General features: G+C 41.4%; 1 protein-coding gene across 2 annotated transcripts in view; it reads left to right on the top strand.

Moving 5' to 3' along the window:
- The window catches only part of limk1a (LIM domain kinase 1a), a 60309-nt gene that overhangs the window by 18617 nt on the left and 16967 nt on the right, over positions 1 to 24725 (top strand). For both annotated transcript variants that reach the window (XM_015951597.3, XM_015951598.3), the window contains one exon: positions 10831 to 10969. In XM_015951597.3, coding sequence (XP_015807083.1) covers positions 10831 to 10969 — 139 coding nt within the window. The remainder of the gene's footprint in view (positions 1 to 10830; positions 10970 to 24725) is intronic.

Here is a 24725-nt window from a genome sequence, read left to right as displayed (position 1 = left end):
AGAATTTAAACCTCAACTTTGACTGTTCAAAAAAGGTTAAAGCCTTTATTTTTCTGCTGTTGTCACTTTCGGCCTCAACCATTTAGCTCAAACGTATTCTGCCTTTGAGTGGATTAGTTTTTAAACAACAGACTGTTAAAATGTATTTAATTCAAAACAAATAAACTGCTAATAATAAAACAACAATTTATTCTTTGTTCCAAAGATGATTCTGTTTAGGACCCTGAGTTTTCTAGAGTTCAACTTTAAAAGCTCCGCCTCCACATGCTCTGTGTGCTGGTCTTTGTTTAAGCCTGGAGCTGGAGCCAGTCCCTCTAATGGGATCCACTAAATAATGAGAGCTGCTGAACTGCATTCATCCTGGTTCCCAGAGCTCCCAGAAACCTTTTTTATTGTCCATCTGCTCTGGAACGAGTAAGTTCCAGACTGACGGTGCTGACAGTCAGGGGCGGCTTAAAGGAGACAAAGAAAACTGCTCCTTTCCTCACAGGCTGCCGGGGCTCCTGTTTGCTCCTGAATGACACGCCGGGCCTCGGATAAAGAGACTGACTCCACAGTATAACACATTTGTTCTGCAGAGATGAGGTGTGCACCGTGACGGGTGCAGCTATCTCTGCTGTTTCAAACGCACTGCTGGACTGCTCCGCTGCTTTCAGGCATAGAAGTTACTTTATATTTGTCATGGTAAACGCTGCTCGACTTGTGAGCTCAGACTGAATTCTGATTGGCCGAGGGACTCGGAGTGGAGAGAGGCTGAGGTTCATCAGGAGGAGATGAGGTAATGTCGACTTCTTTTAATGTAAGGAGGTGACATCATCGTTGTGGCATCCTGCGTTGCCATGGAGAAGGAGGCGTGTAGGGGGGTATTCATAAAGCATGGGCACAAGGGGGGACCATTGTGTCTCTGTTCATTTGTAAAAGCCTGTTTAGTCAAACATCAGATAAAACCATCTTCTGAGGCTGATTAATTTGGTAGATAATTACACACACCTGTCTCAGGTATATTTATACGTCAGATGGTCGGGACATTCGGGAAACATCAGGGCTGGAAATTTGGCACCAAGACAGAAAACCCAGACAGTTCGTCTCATCTGACTGAGGTGGGAGACGGGGGTCTCCCTAGATAGTCTGCCATTTCCTGAGCTCAGCTTTCACTTTCTGTGTGTGTGTGTGTGTGTGGGGGGGGGGGGGGGGGTAATTAGAGCCTTGTGTCATTGGGTTAAAACCCCAAATCCATATTTGTTATTTAACAACTTATTATTACTTAATTATGTTTTATTTTATTTTAGATTTTACATCAAAAACATATTTTAATTCAATAGAGAATTGAATATTATATTAAAGAAAATATAAAATAGCCTATAAATGAAAAGTATTCCAGTCTTTCACTTCATGATCTATGTTCTGTTTGACTCACTGATGATGTTCAGGACATTTAATTTTCCCTTTAGCAGTTCAGCTGAACACCTCCCCACACACACACACACACACACACACACACACACACACACACACACACACACAGAGTTAACCACCTTAATGTTGAGTGAATTATAATTTATTATCTATAATGAAGTTTAGCCTAAACAGGCATTTATTTAATCATTTTTCATGCAAATGTGTTTATTAAAGATAAACTCATATCTCTCTCTTCTGCTGTTTTTATGTGAAAATGAGGCTAATGCTAGCTCACTTCCTGTCTCTGTTCAGATCGTGTTTCTGGTCAATCAAGACAAAATACTTAAATGTTGTTCTTCCACATCATTGTTTGGATTTGGTTATTCTATAAAATGCTCAGATTTCAGCTTGTAGCTCTGCAGCGGACGTCTCCGCCTCGGCTCACTGGAGCATTTGAAATCCTTGCAATAAACAAAATCTGGTTTTAAAGGCTGGCGCCATGTTTAGATTGTTGTAGACTCTAAATTTTAGCAAATTCAGACTTACTAACTATAATAATATAATTATGTGTTGGTCTATTCATCATTATAATGATCTCTAGGTCTTTAATGGTTTTGGCCAACATCAGGCTCAAATCATTTGACATCAGATTTTTTTCCCTGTTTTTAATGGACGGCTGAGCAGATCTGTAAATTGTTTTATTGATTGCATCTGCTTACAGCACTTCTGCTGTCTTTGCAGAGAAACGAAAATCCTCTTCAGCTTCAGGGAGATGATGGAGTCTTTAATAATAAATGAAGAGAAATGCGTCTGTGTGAAAATGTGTCTGTGGATGTGTGTTTTAGGTTTGGGTGGTTCCTCGTAAATCTTTCAGCCTTGGATCAGTTTGACTGAGCAGCAATCCAAACTACACACCTCTAATAGGACAATGTGTTTCTTTTTGACCTTCCGGTTTCCTGTAGTTGCCTAATTTTTCTCGGCTTTCAGCCACCTGTGGTTAAATTCACACACGCAAATTCAAGCACACACACACACACACACACACACACACGATAAAACACTGATCAGGTGATGACGGGCAGCAGTGGGCGTGTGTCAGAGATTTGTTCTGGTTTGTTTTTGTTGCTGAGGTGTTTATTTCAACCCAAGAAAAGTCAAATTAGAGATCAGAAAAAATAGCAGAAGTGACATGTTGAAGCTCCAAACACTCATAACCTGCATGGTGCTGAAAATGAGGCTAAGAGGACCACTAACTTTTTTCAGTTTGACATGCAGCTGTTATTGCTGATTATATTAATTACTCTTTTTTTCTTAAGGGTAGATGGAGCTGTGATCTTTTTTCTTATTTAGGTGAAAAGCTAGATATGGTCAGGTTTTGGTGCAAATTAAAATGCACCAGAAATGTCTTCAAAGCAAATTATTAAGAAAGAAAAACTTTCATAAATGTTTATTCACACAATCTTTGTTACAGTTGAGCTGCTGACATTCCAGTGGTGGAGCTAGGACTTTCTGAGTATGGGACCATCAAGGGGCCACAGTGTTTGTAAAGGGGCCAAGTATTAGTCCAACACCCCTACACAAGATTTCATTCTGGAAATTCCTATTTGCCTCATTTGCACCACTAGTGTGAATTTGGAATTGCATCCACCTGTAATCTGATCATCAAAAAAATTAATAAGTAGACTCGCCATTGGGCACTGGAGTGTGTGACAGCGTCCCCGCCATTGAGTGAGATCCTCACTCTCCGAACCCAACTGGAGTCAATGCAGAGTGAACAACGATGCCCGTTTTTGTGCAGCCTACAGTTGCAACAACTGGCGTACTACTGAAAACAGATCATGTGAGACTTTTCTGGGGTTTTTCTAACCTACCTGTTGGAGTTTTATATTTTAATGTTTTTAATCAATTTATTTGTTTAATAATCATGCATACCATATTTCAGATTTTTGTGAAAAAGCATCATATAATGTGTTTTTGTGTTGGGAAACACCTTCGGCAGGAGAAATAAATGCATGGGGGGGCAAATGGAGACCCATCCAAGCTGGCAGCCCGCTGCTAAGCTAGCTCCAATAGGCAGCGCCAGTCTATGCTGCGTCTGCAGAAATGATGTCTGCATGCTGATCATGGCACAAAACACAGATGAGTGACATGACAAGGGCACTTCAGGGTTGCCAATCAGATTTCAGTTTGGGCCAATGCCACCTGTGGTCCCGCCCCTAGACAATAATTAATACTTTGTTCATGCATCATGTGCAGGTGATTTCTCCAGGACTGCAAGAAATGATCGTCTTTGTTTCAGTGAACCATTTCATCTTGTGATTATAAGTAATAAAACCACTAAATAAGACCATTTTCCACAACTCTTGGTAAAATTCCAAATAACAATGTTTAAATCCGAGACTTAATGTCACCTGTTTAGTCCGACTGCCTGTTTATATCAGCTGAGACAAGCAGGTCATGTTGGGTATTGATTCAGGCCAGGCTGTCAACTTGATGAATAGAAACAGGTGAATGGAAACCTGTTACAGCTTGTTTGTGCGTTGACTTTCTCTCAGGAAGAAAACTGATTATAAATAATGTCTGACTGAGAAAACGGCAGCAAACAAAAAAGACTTCAACCTCTAGCTTATCTGTATTTACTAAACACAATTTAAAATGATCATTTCTGTTTAGAGAAATAACAGAAATCATCATTATGAGTAGAGATATATTAAGGACTCATCACAGGCATATTAGTCATTCGTTATAATTATATATTTTATGGCACGGTGGTGTTTAGGTGGATGATGATGAGAAGCTCCTCTCATAGCTGCCTCCTTCTGACCTGGAAAATGATTTTGTTAGACTCTCTGACACTTTGAGCTAATTCCATGATGGACTTTAGTGGAATAGTTGCAGATTTACTATAATTCTCCAATAATCTCAGCTCCCATCGACTGTCCCAAGCTGCTCCAGTTGTCAGTGTTTGTGTGCCGTTCATGTTTCACTACTCCTCATTTCTTTGTCTCTGCTTATTTTTTTAAGATTATCATAGCTTATTTTCTTCATGCACATCTTATTGAGGAGTATTTTATGTAGACTTTTATGTTATGCAGGGAGTTGTAACAGTTGAGCAAAATGTCTAGCTTTCACTCACTGGAGCATTTTGTGAGAGCGGACCGACAGAAGCCTTCTGTGGGTATTTTTCACACTGATAATCCTCTTATAAGTCAGTGTCAGCACATAGATGACACATTCACCCAAACACACACTAAGATGAGTCCCCAAAAACACACAATTAGCACACCAGATATTTTTACCATTGTGGTTACATTTTCCTACTCTAGGTGTTTGTCAGCTTTACAGCTCATCTGCTTTACCTCTGAGACAGGATTCATGTCCTGAAGGCAAAACATGAGCATCTCCACATGGGAGGTATTAAAATATTCACCCATGTCTTTAATTCTCACAGAAACCTCTCTGTTTCTCTGAGAGGATTAAAATCCTCCCCGCCTCGGTCAGTGAATGAGTGGGAAGGACTTTGCCTCAGCAGCATTTTGTAGTGAAAGGCACTTATTGAGCTGCAGAGAGCCCAGACAGCTGAGTAGCTGCTGTCTTGGTGATGTGGATGTCTTCTTGACCCACTTCCAGGTCTCCTCCCCCATTCACACACACACACTGCATACTGAAGCAGCTCTGCAACAATCTGCTGAGCTGCAGACGCTGGGGAGGTTGTCTGTGTCTGTCGAATAAATAAATTGCATGTGCTGTGATTCAAGGTCGTCTGTGTGCAGTTTACAGAACACCCAAAACCTTGGAGCAAAGTCACAGGGAGTAGCTGCTTTTAGGAAACATGCAGACTGGTCTATGCTTTACTCAGCAGGCAGAAAATCTGCAGAAATCGAGAAAATAAATAAAAATCACTGTAGAATGAATGCTCTGCAGAAATAGTTATGCTAAAATGTTTAAAGGGGTAACCAAGTCATTTTATCATATTTTTTAAACATTTTCATGAGCCAGCATGTGCTAAAATGACCCTTTACATGCATGAAAAGTTACTCTGAGCCCACCGCCCTCTGTGGCCACAATACCACACTTTGGCAGTTTTTTAAATCACAAGAGCTCAGAGACAAATAGGGATTCAGATTGAACGCAGACCTAATGATCATCCTATTGCACTTGTCGGTACAAGTTTACTGTTTTGTTGGAGCATCTTTCCCTGAGTTTGTAGTTATTTTTAAATATGTTTGTGAGGCGGTGGTGATCTTGTCCCGTTCTGTAACCGACCATACACTCACCCTAAGACCCACATAAGCTCTGTTCTTAACAGGCAAACGCTCAGTCATTGCTGCTTTGTCGTAACACCAAGCTTCTTGTATCCTCACACTCCGAGTCCTCAGCACACCACACGGACCCCGGCTGCTGCCGACTGGCTACTTGGCACCACCGGCCAACGCTCCCCGCCCCGGTCCTGTTTGCTAGCAGCTCGTAGCTAGTACAACTTGCCTGTCTGATCACCAGTGCTCTGAAACATTTGGGTTTGCCAACACATTAGAGCCTTTCCCTGTAGTCACATCCCAGTTGGGTCATACCAAAGACTTTAAAAAAAATGGGACCCAATGCCTCCCTGCTTGACACTGAGCTTGAAGGGGTTGGATTGGGGTTAAAACACCAAATAATCCCCTGGCACTGCAGTCTGCTTCCAGCACATTTCCTGCATGTTTTAGATCATGAGCATAGCTGATTTGTTTCATTTAGTGATGAACCGGTCCTGTAGACACTAAGGAAGACTGAGGTGACATTTCAGCTGTTAGATTATGGTGTTTTTACTACAGTGAAACTCTAGGGGGTTCTAAAAACAAGCCAAAACGGTTCCGTTAAGTGATGTTAATTTTATCTATTAGTGAGAATTACATGATTACGTTTTCCAGAGTTTCTGATTTAGCATATGTTGCACCCGACGCCTGACAGGTCAGCAGTTCCACTAAACTTAGGCCCTGTCCACACGTAGCCGGGGATCTGCCAAAACGTAGATATTTTTCTACGTTTTGGCCTGTCATCCACACGAAAACGGAGTTTTTTCACACGAAAACGGATCTTTTTAAAAACTCCGGCCAAAGTGAAGATCTGCGTTTTCTCCGTTTTGGGTGTCTGCGTGTGGACAGACAAAACCGGAGTTTTAAGGTCCGCAACGTCACTTTCCGCGACAAAAAATGCTGACATCACGTGTGCGACCTGTGTTTACACTAGCCGGCATCATGGAAGCCCTCAGAGCTGCGCTCGCTTTATCAATTGTCCAAGCGCTTTTTGCTTGTTTGTTTTTGCAAGTGGAATTACTGCTCCTTGCGGAAGACCACAGACGAAGGACGAGGTTAAGAACGGGGGAAGTACTGCCGCCTATAGGTCTGGCATGTCCTTAACATCGTATTTATCCGGGTACGTGTGGACAGAGTGTTTTTTTAAACGCGGTGGTGTGGATGCAATTTTTTGGAGGGGCAGATATTCGTTTTTAAAAAACCCCGGCTACGTGTGGACTAGGCCTTAAAACAAATGAGAATAGATGCAGGTTGAACAACGATCCAGTCCAGAGGCCATCGTCAGACTGTGCTGCTTTTTTTGTGCTGCAACGACAAGACCAGACAGCTGTCAGACAGAAGGGAAGCTCTACGGGAAACCAGTGGAGAGACTGACTTAGTCATAGTACAGAAATGTAGTCCGATTATAAACAAGCATTAAGGCACACAAACAGTGCATTTACAAGAGCATGACCGTGTGTGTTAATCTGGATTAGAATACATTTAGAGTTTAGATATTTTAAGTAGGGATCTGGTTACGGATTTGTTTATATCTGGAGAATGGTGCCCTTTCCTTCCTGGTTATTTCTGTTATTTGTTTATTTAATTTTTCCCCAATTAGAATGATTTACTCAGATTGCTTAGATAACTATCTTCCTCTTTTACAAGAATTTCTTATGACATGGAATTCATCAAGCTCAGCTGGTCCGTCTTTGAGTTTCAAACCAGCAGCATGCCGTGTCCTGTTTTTTGCATTATAAACTGTGTGTGTGTGTGTGTCTGTCTGTCTGTCTGTCTGACCATTTCCGTTACCACAGGTTGTAGATATCAACTTAAACTAGTCTGTCAGTTAATGGATGAGTTGGTAAAATTCCTTTCAGCAGCGATCAAAGTTATGCAGAATTTTTCAGTCTTGTACTTTTTACATCAGATAAAACAGTTAATGTATGTTAAGTTTGAAAAAAAAACATTCAAGTTGAATAAACATATTTAAAGGTACAATATGTAAGAATTTTACAATGAAATAATCACACAAGTTTTTCTCCTTTCAAAATTACCAAAGACAGGCATACTCGTTTACAATCTGTGAGCCGGCGCTGCTGCATCAGCATTTTTAATCTGACACCGGCCAGCAAAATCCAGCAATGTTGTGTAAAGATCCTAAAATTGGGTAAAGAAGGCTAGAGGCTAATGTTGAGAAAACAATGCTAACGGTAAATTAGAAGCAAATAGTCAGCTCTAAAAAAATATCTTAAACTTCTTTTTCAGTTGCCAACAACTCAATATTACAGTTAAAGCCAATTTTCTACTCATCAACTTACTGTGCGTGATTAGTTTGTCTCATCATCTAGAATCTTCTGGCACAGTGCCGTAACTGGCAACAGCCATGAAAGCCACGGAGCAGGAGTGAGAGAGTCGCTTGTGTGTTCATAAGATGGACTGCAGTACCAACATTTGACATTGTGCACCTTTAATCGTTTTTATGTTTTTGGAGATTTATTCTGCATTCAGTTATTTTGCACTTCACTTGTTTTATAAATAATATAAATAATTGTTAAATGTTCACTTATAATAAACCTTGCTCTACTAATGACTGTGAGGCTTAATTTATTTTTTTTCCCCCATAAAATAATTGCCAGCCTTCCATGTGATCATCATCTACATGAGCTTTGGATAACTGACTCTAAACTCCTAGAGATGCAGCTCCAGTGTGATGCTGTTGGATGATTTTATTTTGTCCATTTTCCCCTTTTTAACCCACTTTCCTCTGTTTTTCCTCAATGTTGTAGCTGTGTGTTTTTGTTGTGATCACGTTTATCTGAGGAACTTTAGTTTATCATGAAAACTGTAATTTGTGGCTCTGCAGGGTGTTATCAGGAGGGTTAAAGGACAGCCTAGTGAGAGCACTGTAATATTACATTCTGTCAACACAATAATAACTTCGTTTGGTGTTTACTCCTTCAGATCGCGGTGGTCTGAATTTCTGATGGAAAGGAAGTGAGAAAAGTTATGGATGCTCAGATGTGAAAAATGTTTTCATAATTAAAATTTTTGTAAGAAATAATTAGGTTGAAAAGGGTAAAAATGGAAGATATTAATGTCTGGCAAATGGATTGACCATCTGTGATGGTCCAAATCCTTTGTGGTGTTTTCTGTACATGTAATGTGTACATTAGAAAGCTAGGATTGTTATGATACCCATATGGCAATCAAGACAGTAAACTCTTATTTCAGACTCGCAAATTTAAAATAATATCCAATAGGGTTGTCACGGTATGAAAATATAACCTCACGGTTATTGTGACCAAAATTATCACGGTTTACTGTATTATCGCGGTATTTTTTAAACGGTGTTGCATATGTTCAGAAAGCATTGATAGTCCTGTTCTACACAAACTGAAATAGTTTTGAAAAGGTTTAACAGTGTTTATTAAACCTAAAATAACACAAAGCCTTAGCAAAAGTGCAACTTTTCACAAGTAAAGGAACAAATAGCTTCTTTTTCTGGAACATGTTACAGTAGTCAGTGCAGGTTTAAATTATACAAATCCAAACATTCAAAACATAAACAATATGTAAACAAATCAAAGAAACACCACTTGTTTTCTCATATACTTGTTTTCTTCATTATCAAAATGAAAATCTAAAACTCCAGTCCACACTTAACTTGAGCACTGTACAAGTCAACCTTAAAAAATATGTATTTAAAATAAACAGCCACTTTAAACAAATTACTAAAATAACTACTACACTATGTAATCAAATCCAAATGTTCAAGTATAAATGGCATTGAATAAGTAAACAAATCCATGACAAGGAACTAATTGTATATTTCTCTTCATCATCAACAAATAAGATGCTTCATCCAGCAACAGGGTGTCCGTGACACGGTTTAAATGCTGGCAGAGGACGCTGCGGCGACTCGTTGCATTCTCCCTCAACCAAAAGTCCTCACGTCATGCATTTAAGCTAAAATGCTAATGTTAACTTACCTTGCACTGGCTGTAGAGACGTGGGTGATGGCCACTCAGATGTGCCATTAGATTCGAAGTGTTGCTGCCTTTTGCAGACACTTGTTTCCTGCACGTTCTGCAAACGGGATAGCAGTCTTCTATTAACTGTCCCTCAGCATTTTTCAGAAATCCAAAATATGCCCAAACTTCCGATTTAGTCTTCTTTGAGGGCTGATGGATGTCCTGGGCGCTGCCGTCTCCTCCTTCGGCCATTATTTCAGCTTCAAAGTTTTGGTGCCGTTGCAAACTAAAAAGTGCGTGTGCGCGCCGCGGGAACTTCAGCTGAAGCGACGGTGGCTGGTAAGAGTCACCGCGCCAAAACCGCGGCCACGGTAAACCCACCGAGATAATTTAGTTTTTTAAAAACTGGACGGTTATTTTTATTGTCAACTTTTTTACCGGGGTTTACCGCTATACCGGTTACCGTGACAACCTTAATATCCAACTCACTGATCAAAGCCTCACATCACTGATGGAACAAAATGGTCTTTTTACATTCACAAGGGTCCAATAAAATTACTACAATAAAATAATTAGCCCACAGCAAGTCTTATGTCCACAATCAAGCTTATTGTATTGCTGAAAACATTCAAAACTTCCCTCAGATGCATCTATGGTAACTTCCACATTAGCATCTTTGTGGTAGCTTCAAGCTTTTGAATGACATCTACCTGAATCCGGATCAGGGTTACCCGTCCTCTGCTGGGACAAATTCATCAGCTATTGGCCGATAAGTCAGAATCACCGCCCTCTATTAACGTGTGTCGTTTGAACCATTTGCGACACTGTTTATTTTTGATTGACGACTCGCTTAACCAGTGAAAAATAATGACATTTCACATGGAGTCCTCGTGGTCTGAATGAGTGACGATTGTTGGATCACTCTGTGCGGTGCATGTCAGGTAAGAAAACGTCTAAACGTCACCCATCATTGTTTTTTTGGACTGATGAATATCACTTGAAAAAGTTTTAAATAACGCCCAACTTTAGAAGGTAAACTTTTTGGACTCTTTTATAAACTAGCTTTGACTTGGGTTGACGCATTCTTTAGACGTTCCCAGATGTTGTGTGTTGAAACAAAGTGATTCTTTGAGAAAATAAAAGTCCAGTTGTTAAATGTGGATTCTGTGGCTTTCCTCTCCCAGGTGTTGTGAATGCAGCACATCCCTGTCCCACTGGTATTATGAGAAAGATGGGCGACTTTACTGCAAGACAGACTACTGGGCCAAATTTGGGGAGTTGTGCCATGGCTGCAACGACCCGATCACCACCGGGCTCATCATGGTAAGAGAATCTGTCTGTTGAAGCTGTCCTGTCTGTTTGCACCCCCCGCCGGCTCTTTGTTTGCTGATAAAACTCGAGTTACATCCCTGAGCTGAGACACCGATAAATACACACACATGAGTCCAAACATTTACAGTCTGCCTGCCTGGTTTTCATGCGGACACTGACTGGATCTGTGCCAGATCTGAAACCAACGCTGATATATACAGCTTCGTCGGATCGTGTTACAGACCACCAGTGAGAGTCCGGGCTGTTGTTGTGTCAGAAGAGAAGATCGTTTGCACATTAGATGTGGTCACAGCAGCTGATCAACAACAGACTGTCCCCCTGCTGATAAGTGACTCTGTATTATTAAGAAGACAAGATAACGATACCACTGTCGGTTGATTAGTGATTGAATCACACACTAGCTTAAAGAAACCTGCAAACAGAAGTGTAGAGCAACTCCTACAGTTACAGCTCTGCAGTCAGCATCGTGTGCGAACTCTGCTTTCCTCTGCATCTCTTAGTTTTGACACACTGTCATTTACCCCCAGACACATTCTCCTTTACAGTCCAATCCCAGTAATGAAACATGTAGGAGCCTCCAAAGTGGATTAGACAGTGTGATTGCTGTTTCTCTTTCCTCCTTCAGCTTTATTGCTCCTCTTACTGTGCAAAGTAACTGATCGACTGCTGCACTTTAACAAATTTGAGACCACTCCTCCTGTCAGGCTTTAACGTGATGGACACATCAGACATACCAAGGTCGAGCGTCCGCGTCTTTCTGTTGTTACTGTGACACCATCAGGAAAACGCGATCCTGTTTTTAAACTTCACCAGTTTTGCTACACCTAAAACACTCCTGTTAGTCAGTGAAAACACTTGATGATGCAGCAATGAGTCAGCCTGCAGATAAATACACACCTGATGGTCAGCCAGACAGGAATGAGCAAAGCCTTGTTTGCGTTTCATGGGATTTCATCACTCCTGCTTCTACGATGTCCTTCACACAAACAGTCATGTTTTGTGTTGTTTTTAGCTGTTTGGGAAAAGCTGTTTGCTTGTGGCGTTGCTTTCATAAAAGCCTCTTTAGTTCTTTCTCAAAGGATTTGATTTTACTGCCAGGAAAAGCAAGACTTTTAAACACAAGACTTTGAAACATTCCCACCATGTACTGTAGTTGTTTCCCGTGTGTGTGTGTGCGTGTGTGTGTGTGTGTGTGTGCGTGTGTGTGTGTGTGTGTATTTGAATGTACAGGTCAAAGGAAGGTAAAAGTCACAATTAACCAACAATACTTTAATACGAGGGAGAAAATTCTTGATCTTTCTGATTTTTCACCCAACCCTTCCCATCCAACAATTTTAAGGACACGCCCATTTACCGTAATGGCCCTGAAGACGATCTCATCAGATAATCCTACCATGTGTGGTGTATAATGTGCGCTCAGGTCTGCTCGGAGACATTGGGATCAACTTGTCTTGGTCTGATTTTCGAGGACAAACCAGCTTACTTCTTGTTGAATGTAATGTGTCACCAATCAAAAAGCGAGGCTGTACGTTCTTCCTCTGCCATGTTTGTTTACTCCAAAGATATGTTTGATCTTGTGAGATTTTTCTGTCTGAACAGGGATTGTTCATCAGAATCAGAAAGGTTTTATTGCCATATTTGTGAGAATTACAACATTAGGAAATTGCTGCGGTACTTGGTCCAAAAAGATGATAAAAATGAGAGATAAGCAAATATAGGAAGTAAGAATTTAATCATGCTAAAATAATAATATAAAGTGGCAATAATTAGAGAAACAGCTACTATATACATAACGGTGTAGGTAGGTACTGATCGGAGCGGAACAGTTCAGGCACAAACACAACACAGCAGTGCCTTGGGAACATATTTTCCCAAGGGGATGCTGTGATCAGCCACATACAAAAAACCGCACACGTGTTTAACATGTTTATACATATTTATGTGTAATAGTAGTAAGCCTTAATTATTCTTGATTCATTCTTCAACATAACAGCAGCTTGTTACCATCAACACTGGGAAAACCCCACAAATAAGTCAAAACTTTCAGAATCCACACCGAACCGCGCGTTGGCAAGGGAACTGACGCTCTGCAACAGATCTGACACCGATGTGTTTATCAACAGAAACAGAACCACCCTCCAAGAACATCTCCTTAAATCTAACAGAAACTAAAAACAAAACTGAACTGTTCCACCCGTTGCTCATGTACACGTGACACCACAGAAAAACTGTTTCAAACCAGTATCAGCAAACATCAGTGCAGTAACGGTTCGCCTTTCACACTAGTTTCTTGTTCCATTATGCATGCATTTTTTTTACAGTGCTTTGTGTTCTGCGTCTGAAGGTTTGAACTTTGAGAATGTTTAAACACGAGAGAAAAGTGAAAACGTTAATGCATATCTGAAAAAAGTGCATAAGGTGTGTAGTGAGGGGTTTTTGCGGCGGTGCGCTGGGACGAGCACGTCTGCAGAGAGAGGAGCTCGCACTGTGCCAAAGCTGGAGCGCATCAGTAATCTGCGCTCCCGCACAGGAGGAGGAGACGCAAATCTGCCCAAATGCTGGAAACTGTTGAGAAACAGAGTCTGTTGTGTTTTCGTGTGCGACCCAAAAAGTAGCTGCTTATGCTAAACATGTAAAAAATAAAGTTGACTACTTTGTGGATTTTGCAGGTTATTTTTAGAACGTAACTCACGCAATTAAGGACCACTGTAACGAGCACAGATCTGATCAACAAGCCATCAGCCTTTCCACACAGAGTGAACAAAGAGCAATAATCAAATCAATTTTACTTACTTTTATGATGACACTCCAAAGTGTTCTTGCGCTCCAGAATTGCGCTGATGAAACGCAGCATCATCATGTCTCATATATCCAACTGTTCCACAACATTTCCACGCAGGTGCACATGTCTGAGGTGTGTAAAGTTCCTTTGTTCAATGTAAATACGTAAATAAATGTTACGCCGGTTTACATCTAAGCGGCGGCCACATTACTTAAGGGAAATCAACATGGAGTTCTTATTCAAAAAGCAATGATTATCAGTAAAATACCATAAAAATGTCTAAGTACACGAACAAAAAGGAATATAGACAATCTAGTGGGTTTCTCATCCCGATAAATCAACAGAGAAATAAACACAAGTGTCCCTATTTGTGTACACACATATCTTATGTCTTATAAGCTAGCTCAGTGTACGTTTGACATACAAAATGTTTTTGAAAATAATATGTACTAGTAGTTGTGTTAAATTAAACTCAAAACAAAATCTAATAAAAATACTTTTACTTTTGCTTGCAGTATATCAACATGCATATAATTTGTCTTCCACAAGGGGGTGCTGCAGCACCCTCAGCACCCCTACTTCCCACGGCATTGCGACACAGGGTCATGTAACTGAAGCCAAGAGACTGGAGTGGGCAGTCCTAGGACTGTCGTTCATTAGTCCAACAAAAGAGGGGAGGAAATTGTTCTTGTGGTGAGAGGTTCTGGTCCGAATGGATATGAACCTCCTACCAGATGGGAGCGAGTCTAAACGACTGTTTCCATGGTGACATGGGTCAGCTGTGATCCGACCTGCACGCTTCAATGTCCTGGAGGTGTACAGGTCCTATAGGGAGGGGAGTTTTCAGCCAATGACCTTCTCAGCAGAGCGTACAACACGCAGCTTCTTCTTGTCCCTGATGGTGGCTCCAGCATACCACACAGTGATTGAGGAGGCGAGGATGGACTCGATGACTGCGGTGTAGAACTGCCTTATCGACTGTGCTGGCAGGTAGAATTTTTTTTCAGCTGCCTCAGGAAGTACGTTCTCTGTTGACGGAGGTGATGGTGGGTTCCCACTTGAGGTTTTGGGTGATGGTGTTGCCCAGGAAGCGACGTGAGTCCACCATCGTGATGGGAGTGTCAGACAGGGTTATGGGGGAAGTAGGGCGTTGTTGCTTCCTAAAGTCCAAAACAAAACCACCTTTTTTCATCTTTTCTGCCTTTTTTTTATTATTTATTTTTTTTATTTTTTTACAAAATAAACCAACTTGTAGACTTTTAATCCAGTAGCTAAATGGGTCAAATGTTATCAGATGAAAGCCATAATAAACCAAGATTTAGGTTTAATCCCAGCACGCAGTCAGCACATAGCCTCTCTTCCAGTCCACTCTCATCACACACATTCAGTCTTGAATTGATATGAATCAGTTAATAACCACATTCCTATTATAATAGGTCAGTTTCGCCTCAGAACTGCTGTATATTTCCACAATTGTCACGTACAGTTCCTAAAACTCCCCCTGTTCCTGGTTTTAAAACAGAATGGTCACGCAGCATCTGAATAATGTAGAGGTCAAATGAAGAAAACTCCTCATTAATTTTAGGCAAACTTTATTTATTTAGCACATTTCATACACACAAGCAAGTCAATGTGCTACAAGAGAACAGCAAAAACATAAAACACCAGACAACTTCAACAGTAGATTTTAAAATCCAACTTATAACACAAATAAAATTAGACATGAGAAGAAAAAATAAGTATGTTAGAGACTGCACAATTACAAATTTAAAAAAGAAATGTGTTTTTCCCCCACAGTTCTATTGTTTAAAACTTGATGTGTCATTGCAGCCAGGAGGCAAAGATTACCTCAGATTATTTTCTTTAAAACTTTCCTTTCAGAGTTGTGGCTCAAGAATAAGTTATCCAACTTCAACGTAGTTTGTTTTAACCCTCTGGAGGCAGACGTTAAATCCTATCCACCTGGTTACTCCACATAAGTATTTCATGAGCTTTTTTTTACTCAGAAGTACCCCTGATGGACTTAGTTGTTCATCCTTTTATCAAAACTTAATTTAAGCCTGAGAGGGTTAATCATGATCATGCTGTCATCAAACCAATACAAGTATGTTTAGAACTGGTCCTAAATGACTCTCATTCCAAACTACTGCGTTTTGGTTTAATCAAATGAATTTAGTCCAATTGAGTTTATTCAGATTATTGAAGCCAACTTAATTGGTCTATCTATTGAAGCCATTGAAACTTGACTTTAAAGTGAATAATTTGTTAGTTCTGATAAAAGTTAAAACTGTTTTATTAATCTGTCTCTGTTTTTAGGACCTTAGTTCTGTGATATCTGTTACTTTAGTTTGTTGGTGTTTGTTACAGCATCAGCACCCAGACCAATTGGAAGTAATTCAAGCAGAGAAGTGCTTCTTAGTTATTTACTTCCTTGGACTGATTAATGTACTGAGCACAGAGGTGTAATTTAATTTCCTCTCCTGTCATCCCTCGTTCCTTCTGTCTGCCATGACATCTCTGAGTGACAGATGAATCTGCAGTAATCCAAGCCATCCCTCATTTAGTGGGGAGTTTGTGAACCTTTCTCGAGGCAGCGATCAAGCCGATAGGACCTGAGTCTGCCTTCAATCTGATTTTTGAAGCTTGTGAGAAGATTTCTCCGTCTTATCACGTGATCTTTGCTTCGGCACTTTGAAGTCGGTCTGTTCTTAACATTGATTGAACTGATGGGAGTGTGAGCTGTGATTCTGATTTATCTGTGGTCGTCCATTTAATCTACACTACCTGTTGGGTCATAAGATTGTGACCAATCGACAGATTTTCTGCCATTAAAACACCCTCGACCTATTAAAAGGTATTGATCTTTGGTGATCTGCTTTTGATTCTAGCTCCAACGTCACTTTGACACGCTGCGTGGCCAAAAACAAAGCTACCACCTAAAAGAGGTCACACACACACTAATGTTGTGTTGGACCACCTTTAGCTTTGATCACCACACAGATTCATTGTTTTGATGAGATTCTGGAGTGTCACGAGATTTATTTCTATCTGTGTCACAATAAAGTCTTACCTAAATCTTATATTGATGATGGGAGATTCCAACCATTGTGAAAATTATCCAGGGATTCTCAGTGGGGTCAAAGGTGCAGTTGACGTTTCTGGAAAAAGTCGTTCAAGCAAGCTACGTTTTGAACAATAATAATTCAATGATTCCTTTCTCTCTGATGAGCCAAAGAAAATTGTACAGTACCAAAAACAACCATGAAATTTTTATGTTAATTTAAACGTTCAACCTACTGTTGGCACCATTTCTGCCATGATCTCTAACATAACATATGCGCGTGAAAAGTATTTTAAAGCAATATGGCGACTGTGGCACAGGAGTTAAGGGCTCGCCCCGAAATCGGAAGGTTGCAGATTTGAGCCCTACTCAGTCTGTCGCTGTCGTTGTGTCCTTGGGCAAGACACTTAACCCACGTTACCTGCTGGTGGTGGTCGGAGGGACCGGTGGCGCCAGTGCTCGGCAGCCTCGCCTCTGTCAGTGCGCCCCAGGGCAGCTGTGGCTACGTTGTAGCTCATCCCCACCAGTGTGTGAATGTGTGTGTGAACGGGTGAATGACTGATTGTGTTGTAAAGCGCCTTGAGGGGTTCCAGGACTCTAGAAGGTGCTATATCAAATACAGGCCATTAACCAATTCAAATACAGGCCAAAAAATGCTCCAGAAACACATCTCGAACTACGTCTGGCTTCTGGTGGCCGATCCATGTGTGAGAATCATATCTCACAATTTGGGCCTGATCCAGATGATTTCCTATTGGAAAATGCCCAGGCCATCAGCGAAGAATGAATCCGTTGATGAAATAATCTGATCATTCATCTGAACTCATACTTTTCCTGAACCTTGACCTGCAGAAACCCCAGATCATAAATTAAGGTGGCAATTTTCTTTTTTGGGGGGCCGGCAGTGCATTGAAAGTTTTATTTCCATTGTTCAAAGGTGAATATCTGTATTTTTATGTTGTTACTGCAAAGAGAATTTAAAAATCCACTTTATCATACAGCAGCATGATAAAAACCATGTGAAACACATATAAAAACAGATCTTTCATGTAGTTTTAGATGGAGAAGAAGAAATAATTTTTTACATTACTCCTCTCAAGATAAAAACTAAAACAATTGTCTAATTCAATTGCCTGGAGGAGGTGGGCCTTAAAAGATGCTCTTCCGTTAGCCACTTGAGTTAACTTTATTTATTTCATTCAGATATATATATATATATACACACACATACACACACACACACACACACACACACACACACACACACACACACACACACATTTATAAAAACTGAAAACACAAAACAAGCAGTTAACACAACCAAGAATGAAAAGGAGCCGAATGAAGAGATACCTCTTATAAAAGTAAATAAATTCAAACATAGATAAATAAATAAAATAAAAACAAAGCAACTGTCTCACTGTTTGAATATTAGAATGGCTTTGGATTGGAGTTTGGTCCATTTTATAGCCCAAAAGTCATTTAAACCTAAATTGAAATACCGTAAGTCCTCTAATATTAGTCTGTGATACCCGGCCGTTAATTGAATACATTTTGGCCGGAGTTGGCAGAGGTGAATAATGGCCGTTTTTTTATTGTGGCCGGGTGGAATGTGGTAACAAGCAAGTACGGGGGACGGTTGTGTCATCCGTCTCACTTTTGATTTGCCAGTGATAGACCGCGAGGGTAACTTTAACCGTGCGGAGACGAAGAGGAGGCGAAAATTTGATATCAAGTTCAAAGAGAACGTGCTGATTATGCTGCAGAACACTGAAGAGCAGTAGCAGGGGTTGTATGAACTAGTCACTAGTCGACTTCATCGCTCTGTAGTGACTTTTTATGCCTGTCATCGACTAGTCGCTGTCACGTGATAATGACCGGCAAGAGGCAGTCCACGGAAAAGACAGCAGCCTGCTGTCAGCAGGTGACAAGCTCCTGCGCGTCGGGAAGCAACGCGCTGTGCCAGAGCGTCGGTACCGACACCCGCCGTAAAACGGACATTTAACCAAATTGTGACCTTTACCCTCTTGCAATTTAACATTCCCCTCACCCCATCCTAACCTTAACCAGCTTGCGCATGCAAAGCTCTGATTGTTGACGCACTCCAGACATCTGCGTCCTGAGCACGGCCACAGTAACGTTATCAAATTAGGTGTCGCCACCTCAAAAACAAATTTAACACGCGATCGTTCATGTCGGCTCATTTCCTTTTATGTTTTCTGTCTTTTATTCTTTTATTTGTGCCTGATGCATTTCGACTCATAAGGTGAATATATATGAACCCAGGTAGCAGTTTTTCTTTAGGATTGAGAGGAGGATTGAGAGGAGATGCAGGAAGATAATAAACAGACAGGACAGAAAAATAGTCAAATAAAAACAAGTTAGTTTTTGTACCTGGTGGTTGCAACAAACAGACACCATTGAAGGTAATCAGAAGTGAGGAACAGAAAATGAAATAATTATTTTAATGTTTAGAGCAGCAGGAACTCCGAGAGGCTGCAGGCGCATCAGTGAGTTTGCGGCCGCTGCGCAGGGAGAGGGGGGAGAGGGCTGAAGCAGAAACTACCGTTGTTAAAAGAAATGTGTTTAACTTTGAAAATGTGGGCGCAATTTTAATTGTCAAAACTCCAGCGAACCATTAGTTCATTTTGCTCAAACAGAAATTGAGGCCTGCCTCTAATTCTGGCCCTCCTTCCAATAAAGGCCTGGAGCTTGATGCGCTTGAGTAAAATACAGGCCCGGGCCTGTATTAGAGGATTTACGGTATGTTAAATGCAGAAATATCACAGCAGTTTACCAAGAATGAAATGTGCTAATCAGTACCAACAAAAGGAAAAAAGAGACAAAAATGAAAGAAAAATTATATTTAGTTGTCTATTGTCTACATTACACACATATATGAACACATAAGGACAGCTGTAGCTCAGGAGGTAGACCGGGTTGTCCTGTAATCAGAAGGTTGCAGGTTGGGCAACCCTAAGAAGGCGCTACAGGCCATTTATCATTAGATTTCTTTGTTTGATTGATATACAAGTCGATGGATAAAACTGAAATAAAAATGTGAGAAAACTGCTAAGAGAAAGAAATGAATCTGCCTGAACTCCCTGCTGATCTTTATTCTGCTTGTTTGGGTTCAGAGTAGAAAATAAAAAGCTCTCACTCACTTTTCATTATGCCTTGTTTTTCATGCTCAAGCTGCAGCCTTGTGCATCTTTTTGAGCAAAATCTTAGGGACTTTTTTTGTTTGTTTCGCTTTGAACTTTCTGTTTCTGCCATTACACCATGTGCTGAAAGGTAAAGTCCAAGATGTTTTGTTCAATCACAAATACTTTGGGATTTTCAGCGGTGTGCTATGGTCCGCAGTGAAACCTCGAAACATGTTGTGTAATTCCATCATGTGATGCACTACCTCCCAGTTCAGCTCAACGCTGCTGCTTTCTGCTACACATGTAAGCTTTTAAAAACATAAAATGGAAGAATATTTTATACAGAAGTGAGAGTTAGAAAACAGTGGTTTTGTGTTTAACTGTGGAGATAATTTAGGTTGTACACCAAACCACGACCACAAATGATACACACATAGTCGCCTCACTTGTGGGGGAGGTTAAGATATGTATTTGATTGACTGCCAAACCAGTGGAAAGTCCCAGAACCTTGATTTTACCTCCCTCTGGTGTGATACATCAGACTATCTGCCTCCTATTTTTGTAAATGACATTATTTTGTTCTGCTTTAAGTCAGAGGTGTGGGCATAATTGTTTCCTAGAAGGCAAGAATGGCTTAGATTTAATAAGAGAAAGACAAAAATGTTATTAAAATCAAAGATAGAAGCTTATCTTACCAGATATCATGTTGATTTTTTACTGTTTCAGAGTCAGGGAAAGCTTACTTTGTTTTCGCCGATGTTGCTAATTTTCTGTGTTGACATCGGTATTTTAAATGTGTTTTTATAAAAAAAAAGTAAGTCTTTTTTTCCTGTTTCTGATAAGCTTGTGACATGATGCAGTTGGTCTGTTGGGGCTCTTGGTGCAATCCTTGAACACAATGTTACTCTGAAGTTGAACTATATGTCCAGTAACAAACTATTTAGAGGTTTCAGTTCTGAAACATCCATCTTTATTCTGCCAACATTACTAATAAACCGGTAAATAAATACTTCAAAACATGCTAGTGCTATTATTATAAGAATTAGCATGGTCCATCTCTAACTCCACCCATCACTTAGACACCGATACATAAACCCCACTGTTGAAGTGCCTCCTTAAAATGGCAGATAAGTTGTCGACCCCCAGTAGGGTCTCCCATAGCGAACTGGGCTCAGTGAAGGTTGTCAGGCCAAGAGCAATTCAATGATAGAGGACGATTAAAACAGACTAAGCTGAATGGAGACATGATCCAGGCCAGGTCAGAAAGGGGAGCTTACTGCTGGGTCCCTGGTGATCGAGCCTTGGCCCCTGTGGTTTGGCTAGGTCCACCTTGGCTCAACATCTCCAGAGAGAAGAGTGGCATGAGCCTGGCAGGTAAGGGCGAGGACCTTGGTGAAGATGCCCACTATCACGTCTCTGGTTACATGGGCTGTACCAATCTCTAAGAACAAGTTTTGACGTTGACCGCTGAGAAATCCAAATTAGTTGTAATTTATATCATGATGTTTAGTCTACACTTAAATCACAATTTCAATTCAATTCAATTCAGGTTTATTTATATAGCACCAAATCATGACAAGAGTGGTCGCAAGACACTTCACATAATAAACATTCCAATACAGGTCAGTTCATTAAGTCAATCAGTAAAAAAGTTTCCTATATAAGGAACCCAGCAGGTTACATCAAGTCACTGACTAGTGACTACATTCACATGTACTAGATCACACATCTGAGACAGGTTAGTTACTCATTATGGGGACTTTGCTCTGTTTTAGGACATTATGTCCTGATGAAAACCATGACCCTCTTGTTGTACTTTACTCCTTTGTGCTGTAAGTGAAAACAGGAACATTGGAGATGTTTTGGGGGGTGCTGGATGGCTTTTGTTGCAGCAGTTGTTGAGAAAATCAGTAACAAGGGAAAGCAACTCCATCATAACTTAGTAAAGGTGACTTGTGTTACGTTGAATTCCAAGATGGCGCCGCAGACAGCTGCCTTGGTACTTTGGTGCGCTGTTATTGTTCTGTTTTTGTGTGTAAATTGCGTATCTGGGTTCTCCTACTCAAGAGAAGAACTCATAAGTTACAACACTATGATTCTGGTGGACTTAACCTCGTTTTTTGTGGCATCCGTGGCAACTTTGATCAGGAAAGTGAGACGCAGGAGGAGAGGTAAACGAGCGGGCACGCTCGTGCGTCTGAGGAGACGGGGACTGCGCACGGCTCTACCTGGGATCTTCCTCTCTAATGTGCGCTCACTCCGCAACAAAATGGACGAGCTGACCCTGATGAGGAACATAAACAGAGACTTCTCCTCATCTGGGGTTCTATGCTTCATTAAAACATGGCTCAGTGAGGACACCCCCGACTGCGCGCTCCAGCTGGAGGGGTTTCACCTCATCCGCGCAGATCGGGAAGCGACTCTCTCCGGCAAGACCGCAGGTGGAGGTGTGTGTTTTTACATCAATAATGGTTGGTGCACAGATGTCACAGTGATCGCGCAGCATTGTTCTCCATCTCTGGAATATCTTTTCACAAACTGTAAACCATTTTACTCTCTGCGGGAGTTCGCCTCATTCATTCTAGGCGCTGTTTACATCCCACCTGACGCGGACGTGCACGAGGCTCAGCGTGCGCTCGCGGGAGAGATACTGTGCATGGAGCGGACGTACCCGGACTCCCTCATCATTGTACTTGGAGACTTTAACAAAGCAAATCTGAGCCAGGAGCTTCCCAAATATAAACAGTATATCAAATGTCCAACCAGAGAGGGGAAAACCCTGGACCACTGTTACAGCACAGTAACAGGAGCTTATCATGCAGTAGCGCGTGCTGCGCTTGGACTCTCTGACCACGTGACCATCCATCTGATCCCAGCTTACAAACAAAGGCTAAAACTCTCCAAGCCTGTTTTGAAGTCAACAAGACAGTGGAACACAGATGCCGCAGAGGAGCTTCGCGCATGCTTTGAGACCACAGACTGGGAGGTAATGAAGGCCACCTCAGACAGTTTAGATGAGTTCACAGATACCGTCACCTCCTACATCCTCTTCTGTCAGGACAGCATCATACCAGCACACACCAGGGTGAGTTATAACAATGACAAAGCCTGGTTTACCCCTAAACTCAAACAGCTGTGGTTAGAAAAGAGATATGCATTTAAAAGGGGGGACAAGGACTCCTACAGAGACACTAAATACAGGTTCAGCAAAGAATTGGTCAAAGCAAAACACCAGCATCATGACAAAATGCAGCAGCAAATCTCTGAAAACGACCCAACCTCTGTGTGGAAAAGTTTCAGGAACATTACCAACTACAAACCCAGAACCCCCGCCTCCACCGATAATCTGCTCTTGGCAAACAACCTAAACAATTTCTATTGTCGGTTTGATGAGCCATCAGGCAGGCCTCACTCCTCGTCCAGCCCCAACAATAGAGACATTGGTCAGCCACTCCCCACTACAGAGCCATCACCATCACTGTGGAATTTTACAGCTCCCTCCTCTTCATAGTATATCTCCTCCCTATCGGCAAAATCTTCCGCAAATTCAATATCCAGTTTCACTGCTTTGCAGATGACACCCAGGTCTACATTTCCAGTAAGCCCAACTCAACTCTCCCACCATCCTCTCTTACACTCTGCCTCTCTGAAATCAAATCATGGTTCACCTCTAATTTCCTCAAACTCAACGGCAATAAAACTGAACTTCTTCTAGTTGGCACTAACTCCACCCTCTCAACATCTGACAGCTTTTCTTTAACTATTGACAGCGCCATAGTCTCCCCCTCACCTCACGTCAAGAGTCTGTGTGTCATTCTCGACAGCTCACTTTCTTTTCAGGCTCACATTAATAACTTAATTCGGTCAGCATACTTCCATCTACGTTCCGTAAACCGTCTCCGTCCCTCACTGACCCCTCACACTGCCGCCATTCTCGTCCACAGCCTCGTCACCTCCCGTATCGACTATTGCAATTCACTTCTTTATGGTCTCCCCAACAAACTCCTTCATAAACTGCCACTGGTCCAGAATTCAGCAGCCCGTATTATCACCAGAACCCCTTCCTTTCACCACATCACCCCGGTTCTCCAGCAGCTTCACTGGCTCCCAGTTAAATTTAGGTCCATCTTCAAAATTCTCCTTCATACCTTCAAAGCAATCCACAACCTCTCTCCTCCATATATTTCAGACCTTATAAGTATTCACACCCCGTCCCGTTCACTCAGATCTTCTTCTTCCATCCATCTTGCGGTTCCTTCTGCCCGTCTCGCTACCATGGGGAGCAGAGCTTTCAGCCGCTCTGCTCCTCAACTCTGGAACTCACTTCCCCCAGACATCAGGAACGTCGACAGTTTTACCCTTTTCAAAACAAAACTCAAAACACACATGTTTAAATCTGCCTACAACCTCTGATTGTATTGAACTGTTTCTCTCTTTGTTTTTTCCTTCTTTGGGTTTTATTATTGTTTTATTGTATTTTATTACGTGTTTTGTGTAAAGTGACCTTGGGTGTCCTGAAAGGCGCTTTTAAATAAAATGTATTATTATTATTATTTACCTTCATCACCCTCCCTCTCACTCTCCACTCATGAGGTCTTCACATCACACACCTCCACCACAAACCTACAGAAGCAGTTCAGGTCCCTTAACACACGAAAAGCCCTGGGCCCTGATGGTGTGGCTCCTGCCACTCTAAAGCACTGTGCTGAAGAGCTGGCCCCAGTGTTTACGAGCTTCTTCAACTCCTCACTGGAGGAA

The sequence above is a fragment of the Nothobranchius furzeri genome, chromosome 13 (assembly GCF_043380555.1).
Source record: "Nothobranchius furzeri strain GRZ-AD chromosome 13, NfurGRZ-RIMD1, whole genome shotgun sequence".
Classification (NCBI taxonomy): Eukaryota; Metazoa; Chordata; class Actinopteri; order Cyprinodontiformes; family Nothobranchiidae; genus Nothobranchius; species Nothobranchius furzeri.
This window is presented reverse-complemented; position numbering and strand designations above follow the sequence as displayed.